Here is a 15,169-nt window from a genome sequence, read left to right on the forward strand (position 1 = left end):
ATAAATACCTGCAGTAGGCAAAAGGTGGTAAAAATGCTGTGGGTGTGACAGACACTGTGGGCCCTAATGAGAGAAATGCCAGCGGGTGACGAACGTCTTTGAGCAGATATATACCAATCATTGCAACTTGGACCTGAGACGCATCAGTATTTTTCTTCCAAGAGTCTGCTGCTAGGACTGCGAAGAGTTGTGGCTGAAGTGCTGACAGCTATTTCGTTCTGAGCAAAAAAAAAAAAAAAGTAGCACGGTACCCTATCACCGGTTTTCAACCTGCATATTCCCAAGTGACTCAACCTGAGAACTATGCTTGACTGAGCCAGAAAGAAAAAGGACAAGAGTGTGAGAAGAAGACGAGACGAGGCAGAACAGGAGGAGGCCGAAGACGACGACAAAACAAGACAAATTAAGAAAGAACAAGAAACACAGATTTAGAGATTTAAAAAAAAAAAAAAAGGCGGAACCAAATGAAACAAAGACGGACGAGGAAAAAGCCAAAACAGTAACACTTTTAAAAACTAACTTCACCAAGTGGATCAGTCAAGTGTTAGAAGGATGGCATGTCAAGCATTTACCGCCGACTCTTTTACCCCCCTGGCAGGAGATTCAGGCCTGCCAATCCTCATGCACCACGCCTCTACCAGTGACTGTCTGTCAACCACCTCCCATGCACACAGCATGGTGTCTGCAGGTAAATAAAATGAGGAGCTTCCCTATCTGTAATGTTAAGTACGTTTTCTTCTCAATCAGTCACTTTACTCTCAGAACTTGTTTGTTTTGCCCTGAACACATTAGCTTTTACTGTGATGAGAATGGAAGCTTTTAGTGCCTTAATAGATATAGACCATAAAGAATATAGTGCTCTCATTATGTAAAAAAAAAAAAAAAATCAGGGGGATTGCTGCAGTGGTTCCACTTCAACCCTGTTAAGCTGTTAGAAGAAAGGCCACTGTGATGGTACTTTTACACACAGCATATGGGAGCATCCTGGTGTCTGCTGGGATTCATAGTAAACATGCTATGAATAAAAGAGAATGTTTTTTTTTTTTTTAGATGCGAAGGAGGAATGTTCAGTTGAATGGTCCAATTTTGTATATGTGTTGCTCTTTATGAGAAAAAAAAACTCAAAAAAAAAAAAAAAGACCTATTTAACCCATAAAGACCCAGTGCTACTTTTGTGTTAGTTCCTAAATATTTTTTTAGAATAGAATAGAATAGAATAGAATAGAATAGAATAGAATAGAATAGAATAGAATAGAATAGAATAGAATAGAATAGTCCTTTATTGTCATTGTAACATGCAACATGTACAATGAAATTTTAAAAAAAAGTGTCAAACAATCAGTGCATAGTAAAAAAAAAAAAAAAAAACCAGACACAAACACCACACTAATTAATAAATACAGAGAAAAACACACACAGCCATTCATTCTGTCATTGCACGATCCCATCACTGTATATATGTGGTGTGTTAGATATTGTTTTTTATGGCGTTGAGGGTGGTTATTGCTGTTGGATAGAAACTCCATTTTGCTTTTTTTAGTGAAAATGAGGTATTTTCCATTATTTATTTTACTGATCATGAACTTTAATCATCATACTGAGATTACATTTGAGGGTTATCGTACCAAAACAGAGAAAAATTGAGGAAAAAGTGACTCCCATATGCTTTTAGACACAGCATATGGGAGCATCCTGGTGTTAGCTGGGATTCATAGTAAACATGCTATGAATAAAAGAGAATGGGTTTTTTTTTAGACATAAAGGAGGAATGTTCAGTTGAATGGTCCAATTTTGTATGTGTTGCTCTTTATTAGAAAAAGACAAACATTATAAACAAAAAATCATATTTAATCCATAAAGACCCAATGCTACTTTTGTCTTAGTTCCTAAATAATTTTTTCTCTATATTTAATTTATCACCAGTTGTTGTAATATTTCGTGCTTTTTTTGTGGAAATCAGGTATTTTCCATTTTTTATTTTATTTTATTTTCACGTACTTTAACCCTTTCATGCATGAATTATGAGAACCTTACTCAAAATTTTTTCTTGAGTGTTTTTAATTCCTCTTTAGGCATGAGAAAAACAATGCAATTGAAAATTTTCTTCTGAAAAATAAAAAAATAAATAAATAAATAAATAAAAAAATAAAAATACATTTAAAATTAAAAAATAAATAAATAAAAAATGAAAAAAAAATAATTCTTATTTACCTATTTTTCATTTTTCTCAGCTGGACACCACACGTTTAATTTTTGACACACAGAAACATGTATTTACTGATAAATTGTGGGAAAAATATGGGGAGGGCTTGTGATTTTGGGGGTTTATGCTCAGGATAGATCTACATAATGTTACCAATTCATGTCAGAAAAGATATGTAGTGTCTTAAAACTTTAATAAAAATGTGTAAAAAGAAAAAAAAAATAAAAAATGAAAAGAACAACAAAATCCATGAATAGACAAGAGAACAGCTGTAGAATTACTGTCCACTGTAATGACCAGTATGCATGAAAGGGTTAATCATCATGCTGACATTACATTAGAGGGTTATCGTACCAAAACAGAGAAAAATTGGGGAAAAAGTGACAGGGAGCATCCTGGTGTCAGCTGGGATTCATAGTAAACATGCTATGAATGAAAGGGAACGGGGTTTTTTTAGACATAAAGGAGGAATGTTCAGTTGAATGGTCCAATTTTGTATATTATGTGTTGCTCTTTTTTAGGAAAAGACAAACACTGTAAAAAAAAAAAAAAAAAAAAACATATTTAAGACATAAAGACCCAGTGCTACTTTTGTGTTAGTTCCTCAATCATGTTATTGTAATATTATCCTCTCCATGCTGCTTTTTTTTTTTTTTTTTTTTTTTTTAATTTTTAGTGAAAATCACATATTTTCCTTTATTTATTTTACTGCTCATGTACTTTAATCATCATGCTGAGATTACATTTGAGGGTTATCACATCTAAAACAGAAAAAACTTGTAGTAGTGGTAGTAAACATGATATGAATAAAAGAGGGGTTTTTTTTAGATGTAAAGGAGGAATGTTCAGTCGAATGGTCCAATTTTGTTCATTATGTGTTGCTCTTTCTTAGGAAAAGACAAACACTGTAAGCAAAAAAAATTGTATTTAAGCCATAAAGACCCAGTGCTACTTTTGTGTTAGTTCCTCAATATTTTTTTTTTCTACATTTAATTTATCACCAGTTACTGTAATATTATCCTATCTGTTTCGCTTTTTTTTTTGTTTTGTTTTTTTTTGTTTAGTGAAAATCAGGTATTTTCCATTATTTATTTTACTCATCATGTACTTTAATCATCATGCTGAGATTACATTTGAGGGTTATCGTACCAAAACAGAGAAAAATTGAGGAAAAAGTGACTCCCATATGCTTTTAGACACAGCATATGGGAGCATCCTGGTGTTAGCTGGGATTCATAGTAAACATGCTGTGAATAAAAGAGAATGGGTTTTTTTTAGATGTAAAGGAGGAATGTTTAGTTGAATGGTCCAATTTTGTATACGTGTTGCTCTTTATTAGAAAAAGACAAACATTATAAACAAAAAATCCTATTTAACCCATAAAGACCCAATGCTACTTTTGTCTTAGTTCCTAAATAATTTTTTTTCTATATTTAATTTCTCACCAGTTAATGTAATATTTCGCTTTTTTTTTTTTTTTTGTGGAAATCATGTATTTTCCATTTTTTTATTTTACTGATCATGTACTTTAATCATCATGCTGAGATTACATTTGAGGGTTATCATACCAAAAACAGAGAAAACTTGAGGAAAAAGTGACTCCCATATGCTTTTAGACACAGCATATGGGAGCATCCTGGTGTCAGCTGGTATTCATAGTAAACATGCTATGAATAAAAGAGAATTTATTTTAGATGTAAAGTAGGAATGTTCAATTGAATGGTCCAATTTTGTATACGTGTGGCTCTTTATTAGAAAAAGACAAACACTGTTAAAAAAAACCAAAAAAAACCAAAACATATTTAACTCATAAAGAAGTGCTACTTTTGTGTTAGTTTCTAAATTATTTTTTCTATATATTTAATTAATCAAGTTATTGAAAATCAGATATTTTCCATTATTTATTTGACTGATCATGTACTTTAATCATCATACTGAGATTACATTTGAGGATTATCATACTGAAAACAGGGAAAACTTGTAATAGTAGTAGTAGTAATAGTAAACATGCTGTGATTAAAAGAGATTTGTTTTAGATGTAAAGGAGGGATGTTCAGTTGAATGGTCCAATTTTGTATATGTGTTGCTCTTTATTAGGAAAAAACAAACACTGTATTGTGTGTATAATTATTTTTTGTGTCCTTGAATTTTCACTTCTATATTATGTTGTGCAAAGAAGCCAATTAGTAGCAATCAGGAAGCTTCAAACATTTCCATATTTGAAATAAATCAATAAAAAAACAAAAAAACAAAAACATATTTAACTCATAAAGACCCAGTGCTACTTTTGTGTTACTTCCTAAATAATTTTTTCTCTATATTAAATTTATCACCAGTTATTGTAATATTTCGCTTTTTTTCTTTTTTTTCCTTTTTTTTTTTTTGCAAAAATCAGGTATTTTTCATTATTTATTTTACTGATCATGTACTTTAATCATCTTGCTGAGATTACATTTAAGGGTTTTCGTACCAAAAATAGAAAACTTGAGGAAAAAAGTGACTCCCATATGATTTAGACACAGCATATGGGAGCATCCTGGTGTTAGCTTTTATTCATAGTAAACATGCTATGAATAAAAGAGGTTTTTTTAGATATAAAGGGGGAATGTTCCAGTTTTGTATATGTGTTGCTCTTTATTAGAAAAGACAAACACAGGAAACAAAAAACCTATTTAACCCATAAAGACCCAGTGCTACTTTGTGTTAGTTCCAAAGTTGTTGTTGTTTTTTTTTTTAAGAAACTGATACTAAACGACACATAATGCTTCAGCTATGAAATTAAACTATAACTGTGATTAATATTGGATAAAAATGTTAAAAATGATACGTTTTTATGAACACAAATATGCTATGACACAGGGACAGTAGTTTGTACCTTTGTTCAGTATCGTTCAGTATCAGAATAAAAGACTTTGGAACTAAAACACTATAAATATTCAAATAAACTTTTATTTAACGTACATATTACAACTGCAGTGATATATACAGCTAATAGCAGAGCACATTTGACTAATAATTGGATTGTACATAAGCTTTCTATATTCTTGTACTGTTGAATAATTAGTTCCTACAGATTCACAGACTTAAAATATCACTTAAACAAACAAGAAAAATATTATTAAAGTTAATAGTGCATTTACATATATGTCAGTTATGTTTTTTCTTTATGTGATACTGAAATTTTGTTAACAGTTTCATAAATTTGAATTTTTAAATTAAAAAATGAGCCTATTTGAGAAATAGCACTGGTCAACAACAAATTTATTGTTTAAGTTTTTTGAGCTGATTTAGGATAATTTTGGTGTGCTGAATCCAAAAATCACATTAATTTTGCTCAATCAGGTCAACTTTCTGAACTATGCTACATATTGGCTTTTTAACATTTTTGCTTACATTTATGGGCATTTTCACATCATTTGATACAAAATTCTTTCATATTTCTTGCAATAAATGAGTTCTGTAGATTTTACTTTTGCCAATTTATGATTGTTTTTTTTAATATTACAGGTGAATGAAATGGCTTCGACTAGAAGATCTTACAAAAATAAGCCTGATGTATTCTGCTACAGTTCATAACACTTAATAAATACATCCTGTTAGAAAATGATTTTTTTTTTCCCGTAAAACCTATTTTGAGTGAGAACTATATAAAAAAATCAACTGATAAAGTCACAAAAATGTCATCAATTTTGTGAGAAGATAAAATTTTTCAGAATCAAATTAGCAAAAAAACCTGACCTGATTGAGAAAAACAGATGTCATTTTTGGATTTAGCGGTGCAAAATGGTCCTAATTCAGTTGAAAAAACCTAGACAACTTGCAAAACTAGAAGCACTCGGAGAGCGCAGACCTCCGCCAAGGCTGATCAGTGGCCCCCCCCGTGGGCCCCCCCACCCCCAATCACCACCAAAATGTAATCATTTCTTCCTTATCCCATTTCCAACAAACCCTGAAAATTTCATCCAAATCTGTCCATAACTTTTTGAGTTATGTTGCACACTAACGGACAGACAAACAAACAAACAAACAAACAAACAGACAGACAGACAGACAGACAGACAGACAGACAGACAGACAGACAGACAGACAGACAGACAGACAGACAGACAGACAGACAGACAGACAGACAGACAGACAGACAGACAGACAGACAGACAGACAAACAAACAAACAAACAAACAAACAAACAGACAGACAGACAGACAGACAGACAGACAGACAGACAGACAGACAGACAGACAGACAGACAGACAGACAGACAGACAGACAAACAAACAAACAAACAAACAAACAGACAGACAGACAGACAGACAGACAGACAAACAAACAAACAAACCCTGGCAAAAACATAACCTCCTTGGCGGAGGTAAACATTGTTTTGAAACCCAGTGTAATAGGTATAGGTGAAGCTTTCATTTTTGACACTGATGTTTGTTTTCACTTGATCCGACCCTAATCATGATTTATACTTTCTGTTATCGGCCACATTTCACATGATGCCAAAAAACTAATTATTTGTGGTCGATATGTTGTGTGGCCTCTGAAAAATTCCTAGAATACCGCGCTCTGTGAATAAAAACTCAATTTAATGCAGTAAGTCAACGACTCCGCGTGATCTAATTCAGTCTATTCTAAAGTAGAACAATCACCAGACAAGACCCCCCCCCCCCCCCCCCCCCCCCCCCCACAAGGAAGTTTTCTCTACAATGCTCCATCATGAAAAAGAGCCTGGGGAGTTTGTCATCCTGATAACATATCCTCCTCATAGTAATTATCCACTGAGTAGAGACAGCTGTGCCAAACCAGCTGATTAGAGACATTTCCATAATCTGAATTGGATTTGAATAAATGTATTTTTCTGAATCAAATTCAGCCGCCATCGCCTGACAATACAACCAGGGCCGGTGTCATGCCCGCTGTGATTCATCGTCAGCGCCCAAGGGTCGTCAGATCTAAATAGACTGGAAGATCTATGAGTCTGTGTGGAAAAAATAAACTCGAACCCTTAAAGATGTAGAACTATTTTTGTAGCAGCTTCTGAATAAACTTTTCTTCACGTTTAACCTTTCAGAAGTGATTTATCACCAGTTATCCTCTGAATTTGGCGTTTTTATTGCCATTTATTATTATATTAACCTCTAAATTTGGCATTTTTTACTGAAAATCACATATTTTCTTGTATTAAATTTCCTGATCTTGCAGATGTTCATAAAAGCTCAGATAAGAATTCAAAGGTTTCAAGGAAAACTCAGGAAAAAGTGATGTTTTAGCAAAATTTATCATTATCTGAGCATAAAAACACACACATACAACCACTGTCATTTGTTAAACTCTTTAACAATTAAAGACTTAGAATTATTTTTGCTGCAGCTTCCGAATTTTTTCTTCACCTTTAATCGTTCATAAGTGATTTATCACCAGTTATTACAATCTTAACCTCTAAATTTTGCATTTTTTACTGAAAATCACATATGCACACATGCAGATGTTCAGAAAAGCTTAGAGTGAATTCAAAGGTTTCAAAGAAAACTCAGGAAAAAGAAAATGTTTTGCAAAATATATCATTAACTGAACATAAAAATAAGCATCTACACCACTGTCATTTGTTAAACTCCTTAACCTGTAGAGACGTAGAACTATTTTTGTAGCAGCTTCTGAATTAAGTTTTCGTCACGTTTAATCTTTCATAAGTGATTTATCACCATTTATTATTATATTAACCTCTGAATTTGGCATTTTTACTGAAAATCACATATTTTCTTGTATTAAATTTCCTGATTTTGCAGATGTTCATAAAAGCTTAGAGTGAATTCAAAGGTTTCAAAGAAATCTCAGGAAAAAGAGACGTTTTAGCAAAATTTATCATGAACATAAAAACAAGCGTCTACAAAGACTGTTATTTGTTAAACTCTTTAACAATTAAAGAGTTAGAATTATTTTTTGCAGCAGCTTCTGAATTTTTTTTTCACCTATAACCTTTCATAAGTGATTCATCACCATTTATTATAATATTATCCTCTGAATTTGCTATTTTAAAGTGAAAATCAAACATTTTCTTGTATTAAATTTCCTGATCATGCAGATGTTCATAAAAGTTTAGAGTGAATTCCAAGATTTCAGAGAAATCTCATGAAAAAGTGATGTTTTAGCAAAATATATTTCACTGAACATAAAAACAAGCATCTACAACCACTGTAATTTATCAAACTCTTTAACAATTAAAGATATAAAACTATTTTTGTAGCAGCTTCTGAATGAACTTTTCTTCACGTTTAACTTTCATAAGTAATTTATTGCCATTTATTACAATCTTAACCTCTGAATTTTGCATTTTTTAATGAAAATCACATTTTCTTGTATTAAATGTCCTAAACGTGCAAATGTTCATAAAAGTTTAGAGTGAATTCAAAGGTTTCAAAGAAAACTCAGGAAAAAGTGACTTTTTAGCAAAATTTATTATTAACTGAACATAAAAACACACGTCTACAACCACTGTCATTTGTTAAACTCTAACAATTGAAGACGTAGAACTATTTTTGTAGCAGCTTCTGAATGAACTTTTCTTCACGTTTAACCTTTCATAAGTAATTTATCAAAATTTAAGATAATATTAACCTCTGAATTTGGCATTTTTTAGTGAAAATCACATATTTTCTTGTATGAAATTTCCTGATCATGCAGATGTTCATAAAAGCTTAGAGTGAATTCAAAAGTTTTGGAGAAATCTCATGAAAAAGTGACTTTTTAGCAAAATATATCATTCACTGAACATAAAAACACACATCTACAACCACTGTCATTTGTTAAACTCTTTAACAATTGAAGACGTAGAACTATTTTTGCAGCAGCTTCTGAATTTTTCCTTCACCTTTAACCTTTCATAAGTGAGTCATTGCCATTTATTATAATATTAACCTCTGAATTTGCCATTTTAAAGTGAAAATCACATATTTTCTTGTATTAAATTTCCTGATCTTGCAGATGTTCATAAAAGCTCAGAGTGAATTCAAAGGTTTCAGAGAAATCTCATGAAAAAGTGACTTTTTAGCAAAATATATCATTAACTGAACATAAAAACAAGCGTCTACAACCACTGTCATTTGTCAAACTATTCAACAATTAAAGACTTAGAATTATTTTTGCAGCAGCTTCCGAATTTTTTCTTCACCTTTAACCTTTCATAAGTGATTCATTGCCATTTATTATAATCTTAACCTGTGAATTTGGCTTTTTTTTTTTTTTTAGTGAAAATCACAAATTTTTTTGTATTAAATTTCCTGATCATGCAGATGTTCATAAAAGCTTAGAGTGAATTCAAAGGTTTTGGAGAAATCTCATGAAAAAGTGATGTTTTAGCAAAATATATCATTAACTGAACATAAAAACAAGCGTCTACAACCACTGTCATTTGTCAAACTCTTCAACAATTGAAGACGTAGAACTATTTTTGTAGCAGCTTCTGAATGAACTTTTCTTCACGTTTAACCTTTCATAAGTAATTTATCAAAATTTAAGATAATATTAACCTCTGAATTTGGCATTTTTTAGTGAAAATCACATATTTTCTTGTATTAAATTTCCTGATCATGCAGATGTTCATAAAAGCTTAGAGTGAATTCAAAGGTTTCAAAGAAAACTCAGGAAAAAGTGACTTTTTAGCAAAATTTATCATTAACTGAACATAAAAACAAGCGTCTACAACTACTGTCATTTGTTAAACTCTAACAACTGAAGACTTAGAGCTATTTTTGTAGCAGCTTTTGAATGAACTTTTCTTCTCATTTAACTTTTCATAGGTGATTTATCAAAATTTATGATAATATTAACCTCTGAATTTGGCATTTTTAGTGAAAATCACATTTTTTCTTGTATGAAATTTCCTGATCTTCCAGATGTTCATAAAAGCTTAGAGTGAATTCAAAAGTTTTGGAGAAATCTCAAGAAAAAAAGTGACTTTTTAGCAAAATATATCATTAACTGAACATAAAAACAAGCATCTACAACCACCGCCATTTGTCAAACTATATGGATTTTATTAATTAATCAATGTTGCAGAACATAACAGTGTTTCCACATTCACTACGGAGCCTCTGAATGTCCAAATGTATCATAACTGATGACCATGAAAAGACGATAAACTGCATTTTACACCAATTATTTACATGTATTGATAGAATTAGTGGTTAAAAAGTTAATAAACATTTCATATCAATAGATGCTTTTGGTTGCAGATCCTGTTTAGGTGTTTGAGGGTTAATAAAACTGTGATTTCTGACTCCCTTACCAACTCTTTGTACATAAAGTATGAATAAAAAACAAACCAGATAAAATTAAGACGGAAGCTTAAACAACAGAAGACGCGTTTTAAAGGTTTAAGGCTTTAAACTTTCTTTTTGTTGTTTAATAAAAGCCTCTATCATACAAAAACTATGCAAAAACTAATACTTCTTTTCAACATTACCTAAAAGCATCCAGACTGTATTTCTTTTCTTTGTTGTAAATGTCCATATAAAAAAAATCTGAATACGCTGTTGCCCATAAAGTTGGAATAATTCTGTTTTCAGACACATTCTCTCTTTTTAATCCTATTTAAACACATTAATAATCACCTTTGACCTGTTGCAATGATTACAAACTGAGTCCCATTTACACTTTATCAATCAGGAAAAAATCACTTTGTCACAATATTTTCATAAAAAGAGATAAAAAATATTGTATTCCAACATTATGGTCACCAGTGTATATTGGTCCTTCTACTGCAAAATGACCTGACACTTAATTAACTTAATTAACCTTTTAACATCCACTCCTTTCATGCAACTCTAAGTAAAAGTCATGATTATAATATTTGACGTGTGAGGAAAAAATAACTTTACAGTCTCTGAAAAAATTATTAAACCCCCCCTTGTTTTCTTCAGTTTCTTGTTCATTTTAATGCCTGGTACAACTAAAGGTACATTTATTAGGACCAATATAATGACAACAAAAATAGCTCATAGTAGTTTAATTTCAGAGCTGATCTCTATCCATTTTTCATGTTTTCTTGACAATAACTAAAATCACTTCAGTTCTTACATCAATATCTATGTCATTGTACTGACAAAAACAGTGCTTTTAGGCATTCCATGTTTTCTTTCTTGTCTGTTTTAGTCACATGATACACACAGGAGTTAGTACTTGATTGCATAAGCGTTATTTTTGATGACTTTTAATGGTGTAATAATTTTTTCCGCGACTGTATCTTACTTTATTTGAAAGGGGGCATCTTTAAATTCAGACTCAGACTTAGTTTTATTGTAATTCGATCGATGGTACATGATAGAATGAAATGTAGTTACCCAGGTCTCCGTTTGTAGCATAAGAAGATAAAGAATAATATTGGAAATAGAATATAAAAAATGGTCAATGGTAAGTAGGGTAGAATAAAACTACCATTAAAAATATATGGGAGAAAAAAAAAAAAATTAACCCTTTCATGCATGAATTATGAGAGCCTTAATCAAGTTTTTTTTTCCGGAGTGTTTTTATTCCTCTTTAGGCATGAAAAAAAAACAAAAAAACAATGGAATTGATTTTTTACTGACCTGTTTTTCATGGAATTACAAAAATGTTCACTCAGCTGGACACCATGCGTTTAAAGAAACATGTATTTACTGATATACTGTGTGAAAACTATGAAATAAAAACATTTTTAATGCTGCTAATCTGATGTTTTCTCATATTTTAACATACCTGCATGAAGATAATATGCAAAAAAAAAAACAAACAAGCAACTTTTATTAAAAAAAAAAAAAAAAACTGTTTACTTCAGTCTAGTAACAATTAGCTTTTTTTTTTGTTTGTTTTTGTTTTTTTTTTTTACACTCAAACATGTTACAGCAGATCAGGTTTATCCAGAACAGCAAAGTTACAGTAATGGTGTGAATTGCAGCGTATGGGATGATGCACAAAATAACAAATCCATGAATATACAAGAAAACACCTTTCATCAGCTGTCCACTGTAGTGACCACTATGCATGAAAGGGTTAAAGATAAAAAATAATAAAATAAATTCTTAATATGCACAAACCTTCACAGTATACAGCAACAGTAACAGTTAAAATCCAAATATTTCCAATATTAGCTGAAGCATGGCTTAAATATAACCATAAATCCTGACTGGATTGGGTTTTTTTTTAACCTTTTAAAATCCATTGTTTTCAGTTTTGTGTATTTTTTTCTTTGGATTATAGTAAAAGACAACCAAAAAACATGTTTGATTAATTTAAAAGGGAATATCTTCTAATTCCCATGCTTAACATATGACCAAAACAATAATCCAATATATTGCAGTGGATTTTAAACCTCTTGAATGATTATTTGCAAAGATATTTACATTCATGGGCATTTACTTCTTTGCCGTATTAGCAATGACTTCTTCAGTTCCTGAAGCTGAAAAACAATTATTTTATATCAAATGCAACTATAACCTTGACCTGATGGAAGTAAAGAGGTTAATTTAACACTATTAAAATACATACAATATCAGAGGAGACTGTTCAGAATACCGCGTAAAGCTGTGCTCTTAAAGCGATGAGATCTTCTAATTGCTGAGCTGTAACATTTAGCTTTTTAAAGCGTCAGTCGCTGCGTTCTCTTCAGGGTTAATTTCACATTAGATGGTTCAGTTTTCCATGACTAATTTGATTTTAAAAGCTTAGGCAAAGAAGAATGTATATTAAACTTATGACTTTTTATTTATGAGTTTGACTGGAGCCGCTTTATAAACAATTCAAGTTTAAATTAAAAAAAAAAAAATCTCCTTAGCTTCTCGATTAAAAAGGATAAATGTGTGCAAATCAGGCTGTAATCACATCTCTCTGTTGCGTCTGCTCTGGTGTTAGCCTGACATATCAGGCTGATTATGACCCTCTGTAATAACTGATGTATCACCCATCATCCCCATTATCTCTCATTCTCTCATTCGCTGTTATTTTCTGATATAATGGAGCTTTTTTCATGGGAACAGCTGGTTTCTGTTTGATGCATTTCAATCGGTTGAACCAAAGTTTTTGCGACAGTGTACAGGTAAAAAGATAAGGCGTAGAAGAAGTACAATAACAAAAAAAAAATTAGAAAAAAGTATTGTATAAATTGTCTTGGTTAATTCTACAGAAGCTTTTAGCTCAATAGTTCTTACTCTTACACTTCTTTCAATGTCTGGTTTGTTATTGTTTGATTACTTTATTTATTTATTTATTCTCTGTTTTTTCTTTCTTTTTTTTTTCTTTTATATCTTATTCTTATTCTTGGAAATGTTATTGTACTTTTAAAATGTAAGCCCCTTTTTATGTATTTGGCTGTAACCGTTCAGCCTGAGCAAACTATCCTATATCTGTTAAGTTTAACGGTTTTCTTCATAATCATGATGTGATGTTTTATTATTTTAGTCGTTTGTCCAGGACAACAGATGGAAATTAGCTTCGATGCTAAATCTGGTGCATGCATCTTGTTCTTTGCAGCCAATGCCAATACACACTGTACTGTAACTAAATAAATAAATACAAATACAAATAATAAAGACAGAAGCATGAGATAAAGCAAAATAACTGAGGTGGAATTTATACAGGGTGGGGAAGCAAAATTTACAATGAACATTTAGTTGTTTTTTCTCAGCAGGCACTACGTCAATTGTTTTGAAACCAAACATAGGTATGATTATGACATCAATATAACACTATTATCCATACCTTTTCAGAAACTTTTGCCCATATGAGTAATCAGGAAAGCAAACGTCAAAGAGTGTGTGATTTGCTGAATGCACTCGTCACACCAAAGGAGATTTCAAAAATAGTTGGAGTGTCCATAAAGACTGTTTATAATGGAAAGAAGAGAATGACTATGAGCAAAACTATTACGAGAAAGTCTGGAAGATACTATTAAAGAAGAATGGGAGAAGCTGTCACCTGAATATTTGAGGAACACTTGCACAAGTTTCAGGAAGCACGTGAAGGCAGTTATTGAGAAAGAAGGAGGACACATAGAATAAAAACATTTTCTATTATGTCAATTTTCTTGTGGCAAATAAATTCTCATGACTTTCAATAAACTAATTGGTCATACACTGTCTTTCAATCCCTGCCTCAAAATATTGTAACTTTTGCTTCCCCACCCTGTATACATATGCACCAGTTTCTCCACAGCTGGGACTGGTAATGTGTGATATTGAACCTTATGCTCATTCAGTACATTTTAATCTAATTTTTAGAGTCATTCAGCCAGAAAAAAAAATACATTTATACATTAGATTACATCTTGAAAACTATTGAAAACTTTGATTTGTGCTGTACTATAGGTCTATTCAGTAATAATCTGTTATAAGTATTTGTAAACTGAAGCTTTGCAACTCATTACATCTTAAAGACAATTATTTTATATATTTAGGTTTTGCAGTGAAATATGTTTGTTTTTCTTAATTCTTCTACTTTTGAAAGGTGGCCACATTTTATTGTGTTCGAGTTTTGATCTTGTTCTTGCTGAGTATTAAGAACACATGTAACATTGTCTTTTTCTGTCTGTGCTTTGTAAATGTATAAATTGTAATATTTTTATATTGAGAAGTAATTACGTTGTTTTGAAAGCAAATCTTAAGAAAACTGTAATCAATAACACTGGGTTACAAAATATGTTTTTTGCAAGTTGTCTAGGTTTTTTCAACTGAATTAGGACCATTTTGCACCGCTAAATCCAAAAATGACATCTGTTTTTCTCAATCAGGTCAGGTTTTTTTGTTAATTTGATTTTGAAAAATTTGATCTTCTCACAATCTGCGCCCAAACTTTATCTTGGTCACCAAGTTTAATACCAAAATAAGATCGGTAAGCACACTTTATGAAACTTGTGACTTGATTCCTGTTAGGTACAATGGTGTATTCACTGCAGATGTAGCAGAATACATCAGGCTTATTTTTGCAAGATCTTCTAGT

At 31.4% G+C, this 15,169-nt stretch overlaps 1 protein-coding gene across 1 annotated transcript in view; it reads left to right on the top strand.

Moving 5' to 3' along the window:
* Positions 1-552: 552 nt before the first annotated feature.
* pou1f1 (POU class 1 homeobox 1) overlaps positions 553-15,169 on the top strand; it is a 43,771-nt gene continuing 29,154 nt past the window's right edge. Inside the window, exon 1 of the mRNA XM_030125235.1 lies at positions 553-688. Coding sequence (XP_029981095.1) covers positions 553-688 — 136 coding nt within the window. The remainder of the gene's footprint in view (positions 689-15,169) is intronic.

Source organism: Sphaeramia orbicularis, chromosome 21 (assembly GCF_902148855.1).
Source record: "Sphaeramia orbicularis chromosome 21, fSphaOr1.1, whole genome shotgun sequence".
Lineage (NCBI taxonomy): Eukaryota > Metazoa > Chordata > Actinopteri > Kurtiformes > Apogonidae > Sphaeramia > Sphaeramia orbicularis.